Below are 25,444 nucleotides of genomic sequence, written 5' to 3'. Positions count from 1 at the left end.
TTTTCCTGCTTATACTTGAGAGGAGTTCAATGAAACAAAAGATTCTCATCAGGGATTTATTGGCAATACAGTATCACGCTAAAAAAAAAGCTAAGGTTTACCAAGTTCTCCCACTTGTATTAATGGCATTGACCATATCACTTTTTGTGCAGCACCCCCTTTGTTTGTGCTCTTCAGTCCAAGTAGATGATAAAATGAGACCTGTGACGTCTACTTTGATGGAGGCGAGCTGCTGGCTTTCCAACAGTGTAAATAAGGATTCAGTGCCTTTTAAAACGCATTATTTTTAAGGGAAAGCCCTTTTGAGTGAGGGCTAGAATGGGGTTATTTTCCACATGACCAAGCGTCAAAAGGAAAGCGGCAGCCCCGTCCATGCTCTTATCACCCTCCCCGAGTCACCCACTGGATAGATTTGTCACAAGGTGAAGTAAGAGCAAGTACTTAATTTATTATCATTTTCTACTTGTCCTCCTTAATGCAGGTCCTGCCAGGATGAGTTTGCTGTGGGAAAGTGGAATGAAACCAGGCCTTTCAGTTTGCAGCTAAATGGGACTGGGGGGAGGCTTCCAGGGGAGGGAAAATCTTCCTCATTAGAAAGGGAAAATGTGCAACGCAGAGTTTTCATCGGATGCTGCCCAGCCTCCCAATTAGGATGGCTGAGACAAACAGTGGCGTTATTATATGTAACTGTTTATCCAGTCTCACTCAGCCGTTGTTTATTTTATGAGCATAATTTATCTCTTCCGTTGTGCTACCCAATTTGTTTGCATTTTCAGTCCAGTCGAGTGTCTCTCTCTTTTATTGTATACATCTTTTGGCCTCCCACCAACCAACTCTCCAATTAAGTTTCCAAGAGTGTCGCACAATGGCCAAGCCCCTCCTGCGCTTCATTTTTCACATGACGTTTGCGTCCCCTTCATTTCTGCGCTGCCCCTGCTCCTCCCCTGCTGACTCGCAGCTCCTCAATGCCTCATGGATTATTCAACAGCAAAGCTGAATTTCTCTTTTCCTTCTCTTTTTCCCCTTCCCCCCCTTTTAAAATAGAGGCTGGTCAATAGATGCCACTTTGGTAGCTCTGGAGAACAAAGTTCATTTGCAGCAAATCTTTGGCAGTCGTGTCCCCGCAGTGCAAGAGTTTGGTGACCTTGCAGGGACTGAACCCCGAACCGCGGGGCAGGAGCTCGGGCGTGGGGTACTCATGAACTCTTGTGTCTCCTCCAGGCACGAAAGGGGACAAAGACTTGCCCTCTATTACTTGTGTCACCAAAGTTTCATCCACACATGGTCCTGCCTCCCTGCTGCTATCACTCCCCTTTGGAGGTGTGAGATGATTCCTCATCCCTGGAATGACGGCATCTTTGGCTTGCCCCTACTCCAAGCTTCCTGACCAGTTTTTTCAGTCTTTTGATCTTCATGCTTGCAGGTCTGGCTGCAAGGATTAGCTGAAATAGAAAGGTGCTAATCCACATTATGGAAATTCAAATCCTTGCCACTACATTAAGTAATTTCAAGGAAGTTTAATCTGGCAAGACTCTGAGGTGAACTCCAGAACAGTGATAACATTTGTGCATCGCCTCTCCCACTAGTGTGGCAACGCTGCAGCAGTAACAAGCAGTATTTTCCTCCTTATCATAGCAGGCCCCAGACTACCACTATTTCTGATGGGGTCCAGCAAAATCCCATTGAGCTTTCAGCCCTGGGGTCCAGCTGAACATGGGGTTTACTGCTACATTCCTGTTTAGTCTGCCAGGACTGGGTTTCCAAGATTTCTGCTAGAAAATCTGTGCAGTGTCTCACCACCAAACACTGGAGCTCCATGTGAAACGCCCTTTGTTTGCAGATTAGTGTGCAAAACTGGGAGCGGGGAACTTTACATGGCCATGGGAGCCACCACGAGGAAAAAATTTGGCAGCCGCGAAACCTGGGTTACGTCTCATGCAAGGAAAGCATCCTCTGGCTTAGTGATCTGCAACAGAGTTTACTGCCCCCCCACCTCCTGTCACTGTGAGCTGCTTCAGAAATTCATCGTCCTTTAAATGATTCACTCAAGTATCCATTCAGTCCCAGTTCATAGATTGCAGAGCCTTTATTACGCAGCCATATATTTAGCACTGGAATAGTTCTCAGCAGTTGTAGCAGCCCTGTCATCTACGGAATAAAACAAAGAGCCATTATTCATCAGACGGGAGACACAGTCTCTATTGTCTGAAGCCATGGCAGAGTTTTTATATCACCCTATCTATTCTTTCAAGCTGTCACACAACTCAGTTTTAAGCTGTTTCAGTGGCAGCCCTGGAAGCCCAAACACTTCTGCAGCTTCTCATAGCTAACTTCCCAGCTAAAGTTGTTTTAAACTGACAGCGGGACTGACCCTGAGCACGCTGAATGTGGCCAGTGACTCAAGAGCAGTAAAGTTAACCTTACCAGAAAAGCTTGAGGGAGACATTAAGTCTGGCTAGGTCAGGAGTAAAAGCCATGCAGGGTTATTTAAAGACATGAGAAAGCACGGCTACAAGGAACAATGGATGAACGTGCATTTTGGGCAGTGACTACATCCAGAAGATCGGGGTTTGGGCTCTGGTCTGATGGCAGAGCTTTGTGTAGACTGTAGGACCCAAGAAAACACTGAGGTGTGCGTGCCAGCCATCCCGACCTCACACTGGTGTGGGTCCTGCAACCCTCCTGTACAGTGTCATGGTCTGCTTGGTGCGTGTATGTCCAGCATGGAGCTGGAGGAACAAGCCTGGTTCCCCGGATCTAGACACATGGGGATTAGTACCTTGAGATGTACTTGGCATGAGCCACCCCCACACTGTCTAGCAGCTGCCTGCCTTGCTCTGGATCTCTGGGAAAAGGGGGTGAGATTTTGGGCCAGAAGACCTCTTCTAACATCCACATCTATGTTACAAATGAGGCCATTAAATGCAAACGAAGCAGCACCATTCACAGAACCAACTACCATCATGGTCTCCTCAGGCTTCTGAGAGCATTTGCGAATCTGCCTGTGTCAGCACAAAGGCAGGATGAAGGGCATGAAGAACAGGTACCTCTGAGAAGGTGTCATGCAGGGGCTCTTGCCAGCTGTTTGCACAGCGAGGCAGACCCATCCTTCCCTTGAATATCTCCTCTCAGAATAATGAGATGGGAAACTTGAAGACCCAGAATCCTAAAAAGTAGCAGCTATTTGAAAATGAATTGCCCCTTCCCAGCTTTGTAATTTGTTTTAAGGCTGGCAATCACATCTCCCAACCCCCATGCTCACTTTTCTCCACATGCTCGGAAAGCAAAGGGCACATAACAGACTGTGAACTCCCATCACACTTCTCCAAACACCCACTCTCCTCCCTGCCCAACAACCAGCAATCTCCCAGGCTAATTAGCCAAACTGTATTCTGCACATATTTAGCATTTCTGAGTAATTAGGATAATCTGATTTCTCCCCTAATTCTGTACATACACAATATAAGCAGGTGTATTGCCTTTCCCACAATGATACCGTACAAAGTGCGTTGTCTGCCGGAGCTAGGGATGCCAGCCGCCTGTCAGAGCCCATTCTCACCTCATGCATGGAAATCTGCTGCTGACGGACTACCAGTAGCCGTGGAGAATCAGGAACTGGGTTTGATTTGGCTAAGCAGACAGTAGTTCAGATATTCATGCAAGCTATCTAAATGCACAGTCTTCAAATCTGATCCGACATCTGGATGTACTCTTCACCACTCTCCAGGGAAGCTCACTTGCACTACAGTTGAACAGAAGGTGTTTGGCCCAGAATCTCAAAGGTATTTTGGGTTCTGGGGAGGTGCGATAGTCTGCCCAAGACTCAGGACTCGGTCTTGGTCATCCTCTGCAAGGTTAATCAGCCTATGGACCTAGACCTTGACCCTGTGGACCTCTTATCTGGTAAACACATACTTGTGGTCTCTGGTGCTTTCAGGGCCTCTAAATGAAGGTCAAAGCCAATCAGGCCAGGCCAGCTCTTTCTTGTCCTGCTGAGATGGGTCTTTGGTTCAGAAGGAGTTTTTCCTCCAGTCAGCTTCACTCAATAATTCCTTCTCAGAAGCAGAAAAGCTTTTTTAAATGCCCGTGACAACTTCCTGGTTCTTGGAGCATTTGGACATGATGTTTCCACCAAAGTGGGACTTTGTTTCTCTCTTAGTGGAGTCATCAAGGGCCCAGCATCTCTGAAAGGAGGAAAGGATGCTCCCAAGCCCCACAGCTTGGAGTTAGGCACTCCTGAGTATCTGGACTATAGTGGTAATCTTAAGGAAAGACCCTGCCACATACCCTCCACAAAAAGACCATCTATCTGCTGAACTTCATGTAGGGGAAAAGTTTGCTTGTAGACCTTAGGGTACAACCCAATATACTCCCAACACAAAGAAGCCATTTCTAATGTGCAGGGCAACGCTCTTATTGCAGTACTGTAGAAATAATGTCCAAACCTCCTAAATATGAAGAAATCAGTGTAAGGCCAGGATTTAGATTCTTCCTGATCTCCAGTTAGGTCCCATCCTGGTACTGAGATTGAACTCTGGTTACTATAGAGGTAATATTCAGATGGAGCTGAAGATAGACAGTGACAAACTGTTAACTGTGGTGAGGCTGTTTATCTGTGATGGATGAACACACCATACAGAGCACTCTATGCAAGGTTATACTCAATATTTTATAAGTTCTGTGTGGGTAATAAAATGCTCCATCCCCTTCTTTAGTGTCCTCTATCTCACCTTCCCTGTTCAGATGAAACGGTGCTTACAGATGAACTATCTCCAGAGAATAGCATTTGGAAAATATAATTCAGCACCAGATGCTTTAATAGGTCCAAGGCTGTTGTCAGGGTCACCACAGACACAGGACAGGTCCCTGTTCCCCAGAGAGGGGTCACAGGAGGCATCTTCCCAGGCTTTGTGTATTTGCTGTAACTGTGTATTCATCTGAGCACCAGGATTAATTTTTGATTAAGTGTACTTGGCTCTTGAGGAGAAGTGTCACCCAATGATCCTCAGTAGTATTCAATTCTTGTTCTTTCCTATCTTTGACCACTTGGTTGCCCAAGTGCTCACTAATAAAGGAGACAGTCTGTCCTGTATTATCCTGACCCACATCCTACCCACCTTCCTCAGGACAGCAATGTCCCAGGTCATTCAGGGATGGCACAATGACAGGGAAAGACACTTGGAGAACTGTGCTGAGAAAACAGGTCCTGTCGCAGAACAGCACCCTCCTAGACCAGGGAGACCAAGCTCACAAGCAGCTCTGCGGAGTGTGGGATGGAGCGAGCTGGGATGAGGAGTGCTGGCTTACCCTGCTCCAGGCATCCCATCTCCAGGAATCTCATCAGTGGGATCCTCAGCTGCATCCTTCATAGAATCACAGAATCATTAAGGTTGGAAAAGACCTTTAAGATCATCAAGTCCAACCATCAATCCAACACCACCATGCCCACTAAACCATATCCCAAAGTGCCATGTCTACATGTTTTTTGAAAAACTTATCCTTGTCTCCTCTGAGGGCAGTGCAATGGGGAGCAAGTCCATGTGGTGAAAGGCTGCCCCAAAATGCAGAAAGGGCACGAAGGCTGGATCCCCCCCACACACTCAGCCCTCCCGCCCCATTGCTGTGCAGCAAGACTGCCTGCTGCCCTAACAGGGTGGCAACTTGTGCTCCCACACCTCTGAAAATCAGGGCCTGGGCGGACATCTATGTGCTTGCTCCATTGGTGCAGAAAACATATGATGACAGTCCTGTTTTTCTAGAGTTTTGAGCATTGGATGAAAAAGCCGGAGGGAGAAAAAGAAAAGGGAAGAAAGCAGGTATTTTGCTGGCCTGAGAGAGCCTGGAGAGCAGGTGGGAAGCTGCTGGCAGGGCTGTCCAGTCACTGAAAGGTGGCAAAGGAAGCTGGCACAGCGACTCCTGACGTCTGCCTTCTCCAAGCAGGTGATGAAGACAAGCTGTTGCCTTGATTCCCACAGTATATTTTCATTAAACCGTGGCAGATGGCAGCGGAGGTCACTGCTTCCACACCATCATCCTTTCAGCCGAAAGGTGTCAGGGAATCTGACATCTCAATTACTAAACCTAGATTCACCCAAACAACATCCAGGACGAAGGGGGAAGGGGGATCAGGAAAGCTGCTCCCCTCATTTCCATGAATCCTCACCTTTGAGAGAAAATCTGGGACGTGCGCTTCCCTGATAAACAACATATTTGTGCCTAACGTCCTGACACAGAAACAGCTGTGCTGAGAACATGCCACAGACACCAGGAAAATGGCAATTAAGTCCTTGTGGAAATGAGACCAAAAAGCATCCCTTGGAAAAGACAGTTGATGTTAATGAGCTACATGAAGTCAAGGGAGGAGCTACTGATCTTGCCCCAGCAGAGAACCGCTGCTCACTCCTCTTGGGTCTGTGAAACCTCAGAACACATAGCAAAATAAAACTTTTGTTCTTCACAAGGACTTTCAGCTAAACCAGGGAGAAGCCAGAGCAACATCACCATTGACTTCTCTGTGTCCAACGTGAAACACCAATCTGACATGCTGGTGAGAAGCAGCACTTCTGTTGAAACCCCATCTCAGAGATTTCTGCCAGATACTTCAATCATTCCAGTTTTTCTTATCCCTACGTACTCTCCTCTTATTACTTTACTACTACTGATTCCCTACTCTTACTACTATTAATCCTCACTTTTGTAATCCCTACTATTATGCCTGGCAAGAAGAAGATGAAATAAGACTCTGCCCCTTATCAGAACTCAATAAACAAGTGAAGCAGAAGTCATTTATTCTTATTCTGAAATTTCATGAACTTTAAGGTAACATTATGACCCTGGAGTGATTACAGAATATCTCAGATGATTGGCAATTCTGCAGGGCATTTATTCATTGAGTTTCCTTCTACAACAAATACCAAAAACCACTGGCCTATGAGTAGATGAGTCAACTCAGCAAGGCACTACCCTGCAGCAACACCCAAGCCTGTGCTTTCTCTTTGAGGACTTCTCCCCTTAAGCCCCAACACGAGCTGGGTTTGGGAGAGACGTGATGACATCAGAGATATTTGGAAGATGAGAACTTCCAGGGTGCACAACTCCAAAAAAAACCCACCACCAAACCAACTTCTTTTTAGCGAGACTTTTTAACTTTTTTACAGAAGCTTGAAAACACTTCTGAAAAGTTCAAAATATTTGGGGTTTGGCACAATAACCCCCCATCATTTTCATCAAACATTGCTAAATGCCAGAGTATTTTCATTTTTTTTGGCCCAGAAATGTCATTTTTTTCCCTCCTCGTGTTCTGGAGATGGGGAATGGGAGAAGAATGCACTACTTTTGAGACAAAAGTTTCCATTTTGTTGAAAACTCTCTTTCTACCAAACTTAGACACAGAGACACAGCCTATGCAATTAGGTGTGCTCATCACATCTACTGCAGCTCAGGAGGAGTGGGGACAAAGGGAACCCCACAAGTATAAGGACATTAAATCACAAATTATCTCAGTTTTGGTTGTTTGGGTTTTTTTTAATAAGAAAGAAAGGTTCAGTTCTACTGACCTCAAACCCAATGTTTTGTTAATGAGAAAAGGGAATGCTACAGCTGGGGCACTTACTGCTCGCTAGATCATATGCATTTTTTTAAGTGCTGAAAAAGCAATGGGCTGTTCCAGGGCTTTCCTGGAGGAAAAGCAATCACAATCTGGCCTTTGTTATCCAGTTTGTTCTCCAAGAGTTCCTACTTGAGGGCCCCTGGAGCAGATTCTTGGAAGAGCTCCATTTTGCACCCCAGCCAAAATGATCCGAGTTTCCGTATATTATTAGCACACAATGGAGAAACGTCAGCTCCCTTAACCCCACACCGGCCCCGGGGGCAGAGGATCCCCATCGGGGGAGAACCAGCTCCTTCTCTTCTTGCGTGGCCCTGGTGCTTGGAGAGAGGAAACAGGGGAAGGCAAAGGAGCAGCAAGCGGCCAGGAGAAATCAGAGAGTGGTCAGGCAAACGTACTGTGTCAGCCGAAATAAAGCCCCGGTTCTCCAAGAAGAGTTGACTTCGATACCACCCTGCCCTGCTTTTTGGCTCGGCTTTTGCCAAGTTTCATTCCTGGTCTGAATGGGTTTGGTTAGGGGACACAAAGAAACATGGTTCCTGTGAGTCATTTGCAATCTCCGCCACCGCGGTGGGAAACGCGGATGTGGGCTGCTGGGCAAGGCGCAATCTGCAACGGGGCATGGCTGAAACACATACCCCAAGCTCCCCTTCCCTTGTGCTGCTCTTGGGCTTAGACCACTGTGCTACAGTGGTACTGACTCCAGCTGCTCAGGAAAAAGAAAAGAAAAAACCAAAAAGAAAAATCTTCTCATGCAAAATTTCAACTTTTTGTAAGAAAAGCTCCACAACTCCAAAATTAAAAATGTTTGCCAGCACAGCAAACATTTGCCAGCACATTTTTGATTTTTGGCCAAAATATTCTGGCCAAAACTTGGGAGAAAAACTCAGAATTGTCTATGGAAAGCAGATACTTCTCATGAAAATACTCATTTAGACAAATCCCCAGGTTTCTACTGAAAGTCAGCTTCAGTGGAAAATGCTGACAAGCTCTATTATTGGCACGGCTTTAATTTTCCTTTGTCTGCAACAGACATGGAGAAGACAGCATCTGTCAAACGTAGTCTTTAGACTTCTGTTATTATTTAGCCTGGAGTGTTGTTCAAGGACTTCAGGAAAGGTTCAAGCCATCACGGCGCTGGGTGCTGTGCATATATATGAAAGGTAGTCCCTTCTCTAGAGGGATTATCATTTAGGCACAAAACATGGAGGAGACAAACAGCTGGGGGAGTACAAGGTGATTTTGGAGGGGTCCTGGGCAGCGTGATGAGCGGGGGGACGCCGCGCTTCCCCTCGCGCCTGCTCTTGCCTCGGACGCGTTGTGCTCGGCCGTACCACGGCTGCGTGAGCCCAGACCTCCCTCAAGAGATGCCTCCAACTGCCCCAGCTCCGCAGGCAGCTGCAGAGGGGGGGAGAGACGGAGACGGGTCCGGCTCTCCCCACCCTGCCTCCCGTTCAAAACGCCCCGGGATGGAGAGGAGAAAGCCAAGCAAGTCGTCTCTACAGGTGCCGCGATCGCGCTTGCTCCTTACCTTGGATAGGAAGGTGCTCTCCCACCCTCCCTCTTGCAGCCCCCGTGTGCCGAGCCGATCGAGTCCACCTATTTTAACTCACGCTTTTTTTTGCTCGCCCAGATCCTGCCTTGACTGACCTGTCGTGCAATCCCACCCGCCCGTCTTCCACGCTTCCTGCCCTCACCCCCCGCGTGCTCGTCATCGCTTTATGCCTCGATCGAACTGACACGGGCGCTTTAGATATGAGAGAGTAGCTAGAGAAGGATCTGTGCTGGATTCAAATACTTTCCAGAACTGGTCATCCCCTTCTGTAAGAGATTAAAAAGGCATCGCTGAGAAGGGAGTGAAGGAGAAGAAGAGCACGAGAAAAAAAATAAATAAATAAAGGTATATAGTTACTTTTGGTTAGTCTCAATATGCCGTCCCGTCCCAGGGCGCCCTATTCTGTGCTCATTTGAAGTATTAGTCACTTTTTCCGTTAGAAGCTCTTATTCTAGGGGGATTTATAATGTATCTGTAAAATTGTCTCCAGGCTTTGCTTGGCATCTGAGCTCTCAATCCACTGACAGAATGTAAAGAAACTACAGCTGTTTGATTTATTGGGACAGGGCACGGGGAGGGAGGGAATTTTTCCATGCTCGGTGGAAATAAATTCACATAGTGCCTTCAGTGCACAATCACTTACTGCTCCAGAAAATACACCGTTTGGGGGCAATCTCACGCTGGCAAAGAGGAAAGAAGCAAATCAATGATTTTTTAATATTTCCCTGCCTGAGACCCAGCCCTTGTTCGTGGTTTCTCACCATGACCCGCCCGGTCCACGGTCCTGCTGGGTGCGACAGTCTTGGTCATACCACTTCGGTTTGGAAATCCTGCCCTCGATGAGCCTTTTTCAACCCTAATTTCAACAAGGAACATTTCTTAACCCTCTGCAGAGTCTTTCTTACAGCCTGTGCCTCATTTAAGTTTTGCTCGTGTTTCTTAATATGCAACCGCCCAACGGTGGCCGGCTGGGAGGGACGAGCAAGGGCCGTGGGTAACATCAGCACCTGAATGGCAGAGGCGTTGAGGCAAAGCGAGAACTGAGAGGTGACAACACCCTTGGGATGCACAACCCCTGGGCTGAAAACACCCCATCACCTTGCTGATGGTCCTCCGCTATGTCGTGGCTGAGAATAAGCTCGTCTTACTCTGTTCCACATCTCTCCCCAGAAAGGGTAACTGTGATGTGATGATAGACTAATATTCGTTAGCACTGTTGTAGATGTTTGGGGTCATAAACTTGTATTTTTAGAAGTTTAGTTAAAGTATAAGTAAAGTCACTGTGGACTTGTTCGGCACATAGTACAAGCTCTCAACCAAACTATAAGAAATTTATAACTAGAAGACTACTACTTCAGATAACTACAAAGTTGTTGTTTTTTTTAATTAGAGGGCAGATGATTATGAAATCAGAATTTTTTAATGCTCCTTTTCACAGTTATATCACTGTTATGTCGTCTGCAGGGTGGCCCTGACCTGGGCCAACGTTCACCCAAACTTCTGCCAAAGACGGCGGGGATCGGGGAGAAGGGGAGGGTCAGGGACAGCATGACACACCGGCATCGGGATGGGGGGAGAGCCAGAACCTTCTCGCAGCCTCCCTGCAGCACCAATCAGCAAAGCAAGAGCCTAACGTGGACCTTTCAAGGAAACAATAACCTAAAATTGGAACACGGCAAATTATTTATTCAAACTACAGCCTTCCCTCCCCCCTTGATTAGCAAACCGCTGGGGAGTCGGCCCTGATTTTCCTCAGACAGAGGCGTACGGCTCGTCTCCTCTATCTGCGCCACGAGCGCTCGGCCCGAGGGGGGATGAAGGTCTAGTTGGTATTCGCATTGTGTAGCAGCTCCTCAAATTCAGACGTTGTTCTGCTCTCCGACTGGATCACAAACTTTTTCTTTGGGAGCATACACTGCAATGATGAATATGTTTGTTTTCTGCCTTTTTTTCTGCGGAAGCATTTAGGCTGCAGCATGCAAACACTTCCCCACACACTCACTCAACTACTTGCACTTAATAATAAAACAGTCTCCATGAAGCATTGCAACTGAAATTCCTAATTTGATTTTTTTGGGGGGGGAGGGGGGTGTGTTTCATGTTTCTATTCATCATTTATAAAAAGCCCCAGTGAAACCTTGAGGAACAGACATGAGAAATGCTGTAAAGCAGCATAGGAGTGTGCTGCTAAGCTGACGTGGGAAATCCCAGCGCTGAAATCCTCTCCCCATTTAAGTCAGAGGCAAAACCTCCACAGACCAGAGAGGAGTCAGGATTTCACCCCTGGGACTTTGGTAGTGGGAGACACGGAGCTTGGCAACATACAGGGAGCACTGTGAAGGGTTCAAAGTATCAAATGAAGCAGAGCAGAGACATGAGAGGAACAAAGGAAGTTCACATCATTATAATTTATTGATGATCTTGGCCTGATCGCTTCAGTGTTTTGTCTTAACAGAACCCACTCTGAGCAGCAGCGAGTCCCTGCAGGTCACTTGGCCGTACTGACGTGGAAGTGATGTGACGATTTACAGACAAAGTTTGCTTAAAAAAAAAGCCCCAGGCTGGATCTCACCCTCACCCAAGCACTTGCTGGGAACCGGCCAGGATCTCCCAACCTCACCCCCATCGGAGCATGGCTCCAGGAATTCCCTCACCATAGTTCACATTTTTCCAGCTCTACCAATTCACCCAGCAAGTGCCATGGGAAATTGCTACGGCTGAGGCATCCAAACTTGCTTAAGAATGAGGCAAACTGATTCTTTTCTTCAAGGAGGAGGGTCTTAAGGAAAATAAAATGCTGGGGGTTCTTTGTCCCTGTATCTTGGATACGAGAAAACTCCCACGCTTGTCAGAAATAAGAACAGCACCAGCAGCTCATGGCTTTTTCTCTTTCTTATTCTTCTTTTTTTCCCCTCCAGTGTGTGTGAGTGTGTGCTTTAAAGCAGGATGACATAGTGATGGGTTTAAGAGACAGTCAGTGTGGAGATGCCAATTTCTAATGTAATACAGGGTACAGCTTCTTTCTCCTGTGATCATGGGTGAAAAATCAAAAGAAATAATCCAGGAGACTAAACACACTCCCCAGCCATTCAACTCCCTCATAAATATGCCTAGCGAGACGCTTTGTGCAAGAAAGCCTCGCCACTTCTATTCTGTATTTTGTTTAACTACGAGTCAAATCTTCCATCCTCCTCTTCCGATTGTGCTAGTCAGAGTTAACAGGGTTGCATTCTCGCCCTGTTCCCCTTCCAATTTTAGGCTGGTGGCTTACATTTAAAAACCAGCAGGTTCCGCGTCGTTCTCTCCCACCTTCAGCCAAGTGCCCGCTCACAGTCGCTTCGCAGAAAACATTCTGCTCTCAAGGGAAGCAACTCCAAAACAAGGAGTTTTAACTAAACTCATCCCTTGGCACTGGCTTACTCTTCAACAGAACTTAGCAGGAAGCCTGCCCTTTCCTGCATGCTGCTAATGCTCCAAAATAAAGCAAATTGGGAAGAAATAAATGAAATTAAATACGTAGGTGCTGTCGTTTCCTTTTTAAGGCTGGAGGAGCCCTGGAGCCCGTTAGCTAAGACAAGAGGGGGACCCTTCGGGCCGGGACGCGCAGCCCCCCCGGCGAACAGCCCGACCTTTGTCACCTTGTCCTGCGGGCAGATGGCCCGAGGGGCCCGCGCCCACCAAGGACGGCGCTTTCCGCACACCGGGAGGTTTGTTCCTAAATAAATATATGTATATATTTAGAAGGATATTCTGTCTAAGCACTTCATCCCGAGGAGGTTTAAAAGAATTCCTTCCAAGCCAGCACAAACCCCTCCCGTGCAGGCGAGCAGGGTGGGACACGGGCGAGTCCTTTCCTGCAGCTGGACATCCAAAAGGCTGAAGGTACTGGTGGCTTGTGGCATAAATGGAGTTGGGTTGGGTTGAGTTGGGTTGGGTTGGTTTGGGTTGGTTTGGGTTGCAACATTGCCGCCAAGCCCGCTGGGACTCCTTCGACCGAGTGATTTTTCGAGTTATAATCATAAGCACAAACTTATGAATTGAGAACTTTTTTTTTTTTTTTTAACGTTTTTCTGAGTTTTAGGCATCAGTAAATTCCCCCGCGGAGCAAAGCGTCCCCGGAGCGCTGCCTGTCACCCCTCCACCTTCCTCCTCCGAGGCGAAGGTGAGGAGGGACCGGAGCTTTCCCCGGCCCCGGGGCAGCGGGCACCCAGGCGGGGCGGGGGGGCTTTTGTTCCCGTCCCCGTCCCGGGGAGCCGACCGCCCCGTTCTCCGCCGCCGCCCCCCGCGTCCCCCCGGAGCGCCTCCACTTACCAGCTGCAGAGCGCAGAGGAGGATCAGGGTGCAGCGCCCGGTGCAGCATCCCATGGTCCCCGGGCAGCGGGGCAGGGCAGCCCGGCTCCCGGGGCTCTCCGGCCCGGCCCGAGCTGCCGCCGGGAGGGACGGACGGAGGGACGGAGGGAGGGACGGACAGAGGGAGGGAGGGCGGGAGGGAGGTCGCGGCGGCTGCCGGAGCCCCCCCGGGAGCCGGGGCGGAGGAGGTGGGCCCCACAGCTTAAAAGGGCAATGCCCCACCAGCGGCTGCCGTCCCAAATGCAGGCAGGGCGTGCGGCGCAGGGGCTCGCTGCCTGTGTGTGTCCCCCCGCAAGCCCTGGCAGGCCTGGTGGGGTGCTCCCGGCCCCCGGCCAGAGCCCTCCCCCGGGAGGCTGAGCCAGGCAGAGCGGCGCGGCCGGGGCAGCTCCTGTTCCCCTGGCGAGGGCTGGTGGGGCAGCCCCTGGTAGTTTTTTTCCCTTGGGGGGCCACTTTTCCCCAGGCGGTGCTGGCTCTGCCCCTGGCCGGGGGTGCCCGGTATGTCCCGGGGCACAGGGGTGCACTGGACGGGCAGGCTGTCTATATAGGACACAGAGCCTATAGGGCATCCTAGGCGACGGGAATCAGGAGCCCCGCTCCCCCTTCCACACATGCCCATCACCCTCCTCCCCGCGCAAATGCTGGCATGCTCACCCTAAAAATCATGAAGCCCAGAATTAACCTAAAGTACAGTGCTTCTTCCCATAAAATTTGTCAGCCAGAGGGCACATGGAAGACAAACTCAGAAAGAGGGATAAGACAAGGAATTCTTTAAAATGCACATTTGTGAATATTTTAAAGTATATACCCAGGCATGTGTATGAATCATAGCTGACTAGTAGCAGAGGGATGTAGGGGAGCATCTCTCTTCTTCCACGAAGAGCTTCTTCCTGAGCACCATCTATGAACCACTCACCATACCCTGCTGCTGTAGAAAACCAAGTCAGTCTACTTCAATTACAATTAATAGAGCAAATCCACGAGCACAGAACCACCTCCTTTACACGCCCGCACCCTTCACATTGCCTCCTCTCCAGAAGGAGGAGCAGGGTCCAGAAGACATGGGATCACATCACTGCTCCCTGCCGTACACGTTTCTGGTCAGCCCGAGGAGCAGGTCACACACCGTGCGCTGTGACTGGGACAAACTTGTTGCTAAGCTCAACGCAACAGGATAAGAAGCTTTGGGAGAGACTTGTGTGATGACGATGTCATCTCTTTGCAATGTCCAGTGACTCCAATGGCTGCACGGCAGCTTGCTCTGTCCTCCCAGGGTGTTCCTTCTTCCTCCAAAGGAAGCCAAGGTGTGTGACTTCATACCACGAGTGACCAGCTCCGCTTTCCTTTTAAATAAGCATGCCATGCTGCTTGCTGCAGTGGTGTGAGAAGGAGACGGTAGCTGAAATGACAGAGGCTCTATCACTTTACTCGAGGAAAGCATTGCCTGACTATACCCCAAGGAAGCAGGATTAGTCCTAAAGTGCTATGAATGTTAAAAACCTTATATTAACAACATGGTTATTCAAATCGGCCACAGGGAGAAACAGAACAAACAATTTACTTCACCCTGAAAGCTGTGAGCTGAAGAAACTTTGACAGTATTGTGTTCCCCCTAAGATGGCTTTTGGATGGCAAAGGCAAGAGGAACAAAAAACAGTTTATTTTTTTTAATGAATGTGGATGAAACACTCCTTACAAACTGCATAGGGAGGTCTCACTTTGCACTGAAGGGTAAGGCAACCTAACATCAGAATTAAAACAGGAGCTCAAGACCGCTGGGAGCAGGCTGGGGTTAGGCTGGTTTGTGCTATGTGCTCTGGAAACTGCTGGGAACAGCATGGGAAAGGCTGGGTTGCAGCCGTGCAGGTCAGTACCTGGCTTTTGTGCCATTTCTTAAGGTTTCCTGCATCTCTTGTACTGCCTCCTGCTTCTAAAAACCTCCCGTAAGCACAGCTATTTTCCAGTTCTGTTGCACTACTAAGGAGACATCATGTGAAACAGCAAAAGGTATTGCAGCTGAAATACTAAGTTTGACATAAGCAGCATTTTTATCCTGCACTTTTATCTTGCTAAGCTAAGTAAAAGGCAACCATACGTGGGATGGGACTCCACACGCATCTGTAAGAAAACACACTGACTCTCCTTTGCTTATTAAGAAGGCTGAAACCAGAGGGATAATGTAACCTGTATTTCAAAGAGAGAGGCTTAAAACTCCCAGAGCCTGACCTTATAATCTTCATTTATATGTTTTCTCAAAGGCAGATCCCCTCTGTGCCCAGGTATAGCAGGAGGCCTGGATGCCTTTAGGCATCCAAGGAGCCTTACTGGTTTTAGTGGAGCTGCTCACATGTTGACCGCTGGACACTTGCTTCAGAACTGTAGTCTCCAACCTCTTCTGACTGCGGACACCGGTGGACGTGCATGGAGTTTGAGTCTCCTGACAACAGGTTTGGTTTTTTGGTTACTCTTTGCAGACCTCTAGAAAACCCTTTACTTCCATGAGATGAAATATTAACTTAGCTGAATTTGGACCTAAGTCAATAAAACACATAGAACTTGGATCCTAATTAGGTTTATTTAATTAGCAGGTGGATTAACAAGGCACCATGGGATGAGGCAGCCCAGAGGCTGCCAAAACACAGTGCCATCACTGATGATCACCAGTGATCCCCCATGTGCCGCTACGCAGTGGCACTTGGCTTGGCACGGCCACAGCAGCCGCCAGCATCTCTTAAAAATTGTGCAAAGCCCTGACCCATCTGAATTCCTGCCTGAGTGCTGCAGGGCCACACATCTACCCTGAGAGTTTAACTCATAACAAGCTACAACTTCAAATTAGCAAAAAGGAAAGAAAACCAAAATTGCTGAGTATCCTGATTTATTTTACTTCCTGGAATATAACCTCATCCTCAGCTTTTGATGGGCAAAATACTGCTTTGAGAGTCTAGTCTGGATGTCAAGAAGGATTTCTCCTGGTTAAGGGGTTTTGGATGGGGTCTGAGGGGTTCTCAGCAGGGGTATTGATCCCTGATATTTGTATGCAGAGCAAGGCAATCGCAGGCAGCTCCATCCTTCTCCATCAGACAGCCATTAGGAAAAGAGCAAGACAAGGGAATCAGTCAGGGGGTCATTGTGGCAGTCCCCTCCAAATGCTGTGCCACAGGTATGTTTAAGAGATCCTAGATGTTTCTTTTTTCCTTCTTTAATTCCTGAGGATGTCCCTTCACTTCAACATCTTGATGCACATGCTGGTCATGTCCTGACTTCTTGGGGAGGATGAAATCCAGTTGGGAATCATCCTTGGGTTTGAATGATGCTCCAGAAACCGAATGTCCCCATTCTCAGCCAGTGCTTGCATCAGGAACCTCTTCCCATCCAAATCTGATGTGCATGGGGTTGCATGGATGCAGCTGCACTGCTAGGGGAGATGAACCTGCGACAACGGGACCCTGTTACCTGTTCCTGACTGATATATCCAAATTATTTCAAGAAGTTGCAGGTTTACTTCAGAAGAAATCGAGAAACAAAGTTAGCATGCTTGAAACAGAGCAGTGGCCTCTTACCACAGCTCGTTGTCCCTCACATCCACAGCTTCCTTGCCCTGACAGATCAAGATGAGCAATAGAGGCTAAAAGTATTAGCTGGGGACACGTCTCTTCACAGCCCAAACCCTGTAATTGTCACAGCTGCTGAAAGCTATAGATGGTCTTACATCCCAGGATACACGTGGGGTGCATTATTCTGCTCAGTTCATTTACATTCACCTCCTCTTCATTTTAATAACCTCACCTGGGTCACGGTGCCTTTACAGATGCCTGATCAAACGCAGTGGTGTCAGAGTACTCCAGCCTTATCAGTGCCACATCCAAAAGGCAAAATGTCCCCGTGCTTTATGGCCTTAGGAGCTGATCAGTCAGCCCGCTCCCCCCTCCAGGGCAGACAGCAGCCTTCCCAAGGTGGCATGTCACATCATATTTCTCTATCACAAATTAGAAGTAAAACCCGCTGCCAGTCGTCTGACTGATGGCAGCTTTCCACTGTGCACAGCAGTATTTCACAGGGGACACATTCAAAACGATCACCTGGAAAGTCTTCACGTAAGAGCTGGGTGAGCCGTGAAGTTTCCTGCCACAGGACACTGTGGCTGCTCAGAATGTATACGGGTACAAATGGATTAGGATAAATCGTCTCCCTGGGTGGGAGGAGGAAAAGTCGCTAGCCTCTGAACTGTCTCCCCAGAAGAGTAAATGGATGCAGTGACAGGACCTAACCGCTGGTGACCAGAGGTTGCCACCACTCACCTTGGGCAGCCAGGTCTGGCTATAAGAACTGGATGTTGTGATTATTCCCATGTGTCTTACTGGAGACTTTTTATGTAGGAAAAGATTAGCAAACCAGCTAGAAAGAGAGTGAGATCATGAAAAAAGGGCAAGGACTTTTAACCTTCTAATTTTAAACTTGTAATTTTTTAAACCTCCCGTTACCCTGGGGTACTAACTACAGAGTTGTTCCAGAGCTCAGCTCTCTGGGACTGAAGCCAAGACTACCACAGTAGAAGCCTTAAGAGAGGTGGCAATAGCCCAGACGTCCTCCTCCTCTCCAGAGGGACCAGAGAGGCACAGACGCACAAACTGAGTAGCGGTACATCCTCAGCAGGCAATGTCCAAAAGAGCCACACTCTTCCCCTCCTTTTGCAGCCTGGTGAGTACATCGCAGAGAAAAACAGCCCTGTGAGAGCAAAGCACAACGTTTAAAAATTGTTCTCATCACTATGCAAGAAAGGATGCAATCTCAATGACTTTTGTGCTTCGAAATGGTTCCCCAGCAGCCCAGGGCAATCTGTAAAATTTATCAGAACTGGTGCGTGGAATCTGCCGTTTTCTCTCTGATCCCTATGAAGTCTTGGCTGTCGGTGGGGACGCGGCTCCTAATCAGGCTTTTTGGCATTTCTGCACCACCATCATCTACATCACGCATTTGTAATTCCCTAATATTAACTTGCTGAGTTGCAAAACAAATTCACATCACTCTTTGACGAGCAAGCGGAGGGTGGCAGAGGTGGAAGGCAGATTTGCTAAACTCCCCGGTATGTCAGAATAATAGCAAGGTGAACAATTTGTCCACATCTAGCGGGTACAGCTACTTTGTGTGATCAGGGGCTTGTACAAAGGAAACGTGACCGTATCATTCCTCTGCTGGATCAAACACATAGGCACCCATTTACCGCTGCAGTGGGGCCATGGTTCAAATTCACCCTTTTACAGCTTTAATAAGATGCCTTGACAATTCTGCCATTACGTTCCACAAGCAGCCTCTCAAATAACTCTCTCTCAATTTCTCCAGGACTGTAAAGGAAAGACACAGAGACAGAAACACCCTGGAACCTGCCGGCATTTTTGTTAGTCTGAGGGGGTGCCTTGTGCCACCGACCATCACCTCACCTGAGCAGCAGCACTGAGAGCCTCCCTGTTCACCGAAATTCAGGTCTGTCTTATTTACAATCCGGAGGCCAAGAACATGAGACAATTACTGAACTGCTTTGGGAAGAGCTCCTCAAATTAAGGTCATAGCAGCTCTGGGGACTGCATGTCAACCTTCTCGGGTGAACGGCGCAGGTGCTTTCATAGGCACAGCCTTGGGTGAGGAGGAGGGAGTGCCCGAAGGGTTAATTCACGCAGGAAAAGCAAGCTGTCACAGCTGACATCCCAGCATCTCAGCCCATGCAATCTGAGTAGCTGGCATGATTGCAGCCACATTTCCAGCTGCAATTGCACTAGGCAGTGTAACCAAGGAGTAATTCAGTGCAGCTGCCACGATCCCTGGGTATCGATACCAAGCGATTATTCAAGGTTTCCATGCAACAGTTGCATTTCTCAAATGATATGACCAAAAAAAAGCCAAAAGGGCAGACCAGTCTCCGATTTTGGGCTGTGGCTTCGGGTACTCTTGTTTAGACAAGCTTCTTCCCCATTTGCTTAGGAACCATTTTTTCCTCTCAAATGATTACGAACTTCCCCAAGCCAACTTAACAAGCCTCATGTGATACGATGGAGAAGAAATCAATAACAAGTTTCTTTCAGAATGTCTTTTGAAGGACAGCTACAGCAGCGCGTGCATGAGTGTACGGTGCCGGGAGCCGGCGTACATGAGCGCTGCCCCGAGGGAGGTGGTACGAAACGTGCAGCCAGAAGCTATTCCGACGCGTGCACACACAAAGCAGCGCTTCCCTCCTGCCACGCTTTCAGTGATATTCTTTCCAACCCCAGCCAGTGAGAGCTCATATGTAGTAAGAAGTCAGCAGCGCCAGGTGCCACCAGTCTGAAGGAGCGTTTTTGACACACGTTTACTTTAGAAAGAATTAATTGCCTTGGAAATAAGCCACTTGAACCAGCCTCCCAAAGGTCATTCTGAATATCCACGGAGTAGACACAGGCAGCTAGCAGCACTTCCAAGCTTTTTCATCCTGCCCAGGCCATGCTAGATGGCCGCTTCTGTAGCTTTGATTGGCGATGATACAAACTGTGCTGTGACACACGCGTGTGTGACGTTAACACAAAATTAAAGTTGCGTGTAGTAATAGCTGCTGGTAAAATAAAAGCTTTTGCTTTTCTCTTTGCTGTTTTAGTATCGGAGGTAAGGCTTCCTGGTGTCTCACGTCAAGACTTTCCAAATTTTGTCTCAGGCCTGAAATGCAAAAAATGTGCATAGACAGAAGGTCTGATGGGGGTCTCTAAATACAAGTAGCTGCTTAAGCTTTTCTTCAGCTCTAGCTATGAAGTGGAGAAACATAACGAAAGGGTGTCGTAGCAACCTGGTTGATAGTAGAAATGCATGCATTAAAATGCAGTCCCAGCTGCATGGAGGAGTGGGCACGGTGAGCTCAAATCAGAAGTGCATTTCCTAAAAATATGCAGTAGAAGGATGGGGGTTGATGACTCTCCTGATCTTGTCTGCGCTTTGAAGAGCTGGACATGAAATTCAGCGCTGGAGGCTGCGGTGTGTGATCCATAGTGTAGGCAGGACTCACTCTTTTAGCTGTAGGACTAAACTCCTGCCTAAACGCGAGCTTTTCTTGCCTGGCCACCAGTAGGGCTGTACTGGTAATTAGATGTAATTACAGATTTTGCCAGCGTCAAGTTAACAGAGGAAATGTATTAGAAAAGCCCTTAAACACAGGTTTCTCAGCTGAAAAGGAAGGACAAAGTGTTCCCTTGTACAATGGGAGGGAAGTGATTATTTTATTAAGTGCGTGTGGCATTTCCATAACCTAATGGCAACATTCATTGTAGCTTGGTAAGGTTCCTATGCTGTGTCTGCCAAATGCAATGAATATAAATAATTATATATAGCTGAATGCTATAATTAATAACAAGTAAGTCTTATTTGTTCAGCAGAATAAATAATAATAAAAATTAAACATTTAGTAACAACTCGGCTGATGTTTCGTCCCATGGCAGAAAATACTTCACATACTACTTTTCTAATATTTTATGTTATGTGGCATAATGTTAGTGGGAATGCGCTTCTGTCAAGATTTACAAAACTAAGACACCCTCCGAGGTCAGTCTTAGTTCTCAAGCCCAATAAGTTAAAAATGTGATCGAGCCTTTGGTGCCTGGGGTGACAACCTGCTTACTATGCACAGGTTGCTATCAGAGCATGCAACACACAGAAGTTCCAAAAACCCTCCAAGAAAAGGGTGTTATCACATTCCCACCAATTAATAAGACTATTCATGGAGCTAAAAGGGCTGAGTTCGGGGGTTTATTATTATTCACACAGTTACATAAGTCATAAGTAATGACAACACCGAACTTGAATGGTGACATTTATCATGCAAACACGTCTATTCCTTGCTCCTCGCTCTTCAGATATATTAAATAGATTTATCTAACAAGGGTATCTACGTTTCTTTTTGTTCCCCCCTCAATTTAAGCACTGTGACATCCTACACATTACTCTGATATACTGGCTAATCTCAGGTGTGTTGGGAGAGAAAAAGGCAATAAAAATCCATGGCTTCCCAGCCCGCAACAAATGCTGCTAGTACCGAGTATTGTATTCAGCCCACATCAGTGTTAATAAAGTCAAAATAGAGTTTTGTTGTTTCTCTTTTTCCTTTAGTATTTGAAGAGTTACAAGGAATCCCTCCCAACCTCATGCTCATGCTGTCAGATATTCTCGAAGAGAATTTTTCAGGTATTTTTGTGGAATTTAAACTGAGTGGTAATGCCTCTTCATTTATGTCAGGGACCGCAATATTTAATAGCCAAAATCAAGTCTTATTAATAGATTAGAAAGGGTTCAGGAAATCTGTAAAAGAGGGAAAAGTGAACATGAATGCTCTTTTGTTTAAATCCTGTTCCAGAGACTTTTTTTTCTTACCTAAGAAATTTCAAAGCCATCGCTTACGATCATTAACTTACAAGCAAAATTGCACCCTAGGTAGGTTATCTTAATAAGCTTTCACTTGCTATTACTCTTCCTCACTGCAGTTATGATGCATATATTTATGAAATCTTTGCAGAAGTGGGCTCCAGTTGTTTTCTGTGCTCTCAAATCGGACTACCCTGTACATGTTTAAGTATTATTCTTTTGTAGCCAAGTAAAATTTTTTCTATCAACATGGAAAACAGCTCAAAGGACTGTACTTCACTTCTATTTTATTTTATCGCGTAATTTTGTTCCTTGTTGTCACATTTTCTATGTGTTGGACAGTGGGCATAACAATTATAACAATGGCAATTGTGCTAAAAATATTTGTAATTTAGTTTCAAGCTAGAATCAATTCACAACTAGAGAAAGGAAAGAAGTAGGGAACACAATGTGGGCTGCCTTTGTAAATGTTTCTTGTTGGCATTATCTGTTATCTTAGAATAGATATTTGTCACACATTGCAGAGATGGGAAGAGAGCTATGAACCCATCCCAAATTCCAGGAACAGAGCAAAGTGGACTTGCCAGGGAATGGCGTGCATTTATTTGCTTGCTAAGAAAGGCAAATGTTTGTGGCTTCCCTTCATTCCTACTGAAAACCAGACAGTCCCATCCTGCAGCCTTCACTCAGGTAGGTAAGTCTTTGCAGCTCACCGTACATCACAGGTTAAAGATGACTTCTGGTTCAGGGAAAATTGCGGTATTATTACTATAGGGAAAACAGAAGCACTATTTTGCGCTTCTTTGGTGATAGCAATTCTGATCCCAGAAAGACGAAGCTGCCGCTGCAAGAGTTTGCTGCCCAGACAGTGTGAACATGCATGTTTGGTAAATGAAGACCACAGGAGGCATCAGCCTCCGAGTTCTGCACCACAGCAGATGAAAAGTGTTGCCCAACACTGCTCCCCTGAGGCTGTGAGCACAAGTATTGCATGTGCAGCGCCCGCCCCTCCAGACCCGCTGCAGAATCACTGCCGACACCAACCACTGGACTATCTACCAATTATAACGGAAAACCTGAGATTAAAATTCTCATTAGATCCTATAATACAGTGTCTGTATAATGGGGACCTCATTGCCCATTAGTTCATGTTTACCAGAAAATAATGGTGCTTATCAGAAGAGACCACTTTCTCCTTAACTGGAAGAGCAAATTATTTAAGCCATTTGCTTTACGTTTCGTACGCCTCTCTCGATCCTTCGTATGCATGCACATTTAAGGGCCCATTATCTTCTCGTTGATGCGAGGGGGTTATGTATGGAGCTACCATTAATGGTAATGAAAACGGCTCCTGCTAATCTCCCATGCACTGATAGTAAAATAATAGCCTACTTATTAAGTACGAAGGCCAGACGAGGTGTTGCACTGAAAGGAGCAGCGTATCGTCTCTCTGGGATTCATATGTAAATGCTAAAGCATTGCTCTGTGTCTACGGTTGATTATTAAAAAGAAATTAGCACTAGCACGAATGCGCTCGCCCAGCACATACCTCCAAGCACCACAGAGCGGTTCCAGGTGCTCTTTCCGTCCAACACTCCCTCACCAAAGGGGTGTCTCTGGGGAGCAATGGGTGGACCGTGCCCAGGCGAAGCCAGGTCGGTGGTTTCAGACCAGCCCCTCACAGAATCACAGAGTCATTAAGGTTGGAAAAGACCTTGAAGATCATCAAGTCCAAGCAACCCACCACCACCATGCTCACTAAACCATGTCCTGAAGTGAACCACGTCCTCCACCAGCTCTCCCAGCCTCGGAGCAACACGCGGCCTCAGCTGCAAACCCCCCTCAGCTCGCAGAAATATCTGACTGGAAAACACCCCATAATTGGAGATAATTCCACTTTACAGGCAACCCCCCCCCCCGCCCGAGCTAAACCACCAAGTCTTGGTGTGGGTTTTTTTTCCTCAAGTCTGGATCTGAACCGAGCGGAGCTCACGCAGAAAGTTCACTGTAAAGCTTTATTTCGGTTTTGCTTGGTTGAAACAAACAAATTTTCTTCTCCCTTAAAAAAAAAAAGTTTGATAATTCAATAATTCAATATTCGGCGTGTTTCTCGCCTGAACACTTTCAGGCCTAGTCTCATGGGGGCCGGCCCCTCGGCCGAATCCCCGGCCCCCGCTCCGCTGCCAGCGCGCCCAGGCCGGGCCGCAGCGGGTTAAGGCGAGTACCCACAATGCATCGCGGCCCTGCAACGTCGCCGACCGCGGCGTGGGCCGCGACTGCGCCGTGAGGCGCCGGGTGGGACCGGGACCGGGTTGGGACCGGCGGTGCGTTACCCGGCCCCGTCATCTCCCTCGGGCTGTGGTCCGCCGCCTCGGGGCGGTTTGCCTCTCCCCCTCGCCCGTCGGCGGGGCGGGCAGGCCTCGCTGGTGGCGCCTCGGGCCTCGGTGGGCCCGGCCCCCCCCTCCCCGGGCTGTCACACAGGACGGTCCCTAAGAGAAGGCAGGAGGTGCTGGTGCCCGGCTGGCGTGGCGGGGAGGAGGCCTGAGCTTCTCCTCACGACGGCCTCGCCTTCCCCCCCCCCCCCATTTTATCTATCTCTTTATGTTGTTTTGTTTGGGTTTTTTTTCTCTAGAAAGGAGAGGCCGGTGTCCTGGCTGGGAATCCGGACATGTTCTGAGGGAGGCCTGCAGGACTCGGCTTGGATCCAGATATCGCAGGTGTGCGTGAAGAAACTGCCCTCCTCTCGTGCCCTGTGGAGCTCTTGGTAAGGTGGCTGTGCTTATGTGTTCACAAAACTGCACGACTCTAAAAGTCCTTAATATATATTTGAAAGCGAACCTTGCCTGCACCATGGAGATGGTGGCTGGCATTTGGTTGAAAGTGTTTCTTTGGCTGACAAGGTTCTGTAGCCTTTTTGCCCTGGTGGGGCCCACAGGGAGCCTTCAGGACCATGATGTCATGCAGACCACGTCACCTGCCTAATCTTCATACACTGAATTATAAAGCTCTTTACAGGTGCTGTGAGAATTTGCTGCTGCATTGGAGGAGCAAAGGTCCTCCTGTGGCTCATTTCCACTTAAGTATCTTGTGTGGCTTGTGCCTTTTTGCTTGCTTTTACCAAGTTAAAGATTCCTGACATGGAAACTCAACGTGGTGCATGTCTAGTTTTTGCTCTGGAAACGCATTGTTTGGGATAGAAGAGTGTGAGATTGGTCTGTCTGAAGCTGTCTGTTCCCACCTTGGAACCTTTACTCTGAAATATTTATGTTCTTCAGTGAAAACTTATTCCTAAACTAAACATTTTCTTTACTGCTCATGCCTGTTTATATCCGATCAAAACAATGTGTGTTTTTTGAAGGTGTCTACACAGTTGTTACTTCAGTATTTACTCCTGAAACTTAAACAGCACAGTGGCTATGTGTCCAGTCAGCAACTAGGGCTCAGCTGTTGGGTGGTAAACAAGGATAATGTGATCACTTACAACACTGTGGGCAAATACAGTTGAAAATAGAGTAGGCACCTCTCAAGATCTTACCTATTAGAAAGCTTAATGTGTGATT

General features: G+C 47.6%; 1 protein-coding gene across 1 annotated transcript in view; it reads right to left on the bottom strand.

The window, feature by feature from the left end:
- NKAIN4 (sodium/potassium transporting ATPase interacting 4) overlaps positions 1 to 14,110 on the bottom strand; it is a 48,979-nt gene extending 34,869 nt beyond the window's left edge. The window contains exon 1 of the mRNA XM_082007432.1: positions 13,473 to 14,110. Coding sequence (XP_081863558.1) covers positions 13,473 to 13,526 — 54 coding nt within the window. The 5' untranslated portion in view covers positions 13,527 to 14,110. The remainder of the gene's footprint in view (positions 1 to 13,472) is intronic.
- Between the last annotated feature and the right edge of the window lie 11,334 nt (positions 14,111 to 25,444).

The sequence above is a fragment of the Phaethon aethereus genome (genome assembly GCF_964289735.1).
Source record: "Phaethon aethereus genome assembly, chromosome: 16".
In the NCBI taxonomy this organism is placed as follows: domain Eukaryota; kingdom Metazoa; phylum Chordata; class Aves; order Phaethontiformes; family Phaethontidae; genus Phaethon; species Phaethon aethereus.
The sequence above is the reverse complement of the archived record's forward strand: the minus strand, read 5'-3'. Positions and strand labels throughout refer to the sequence as shown.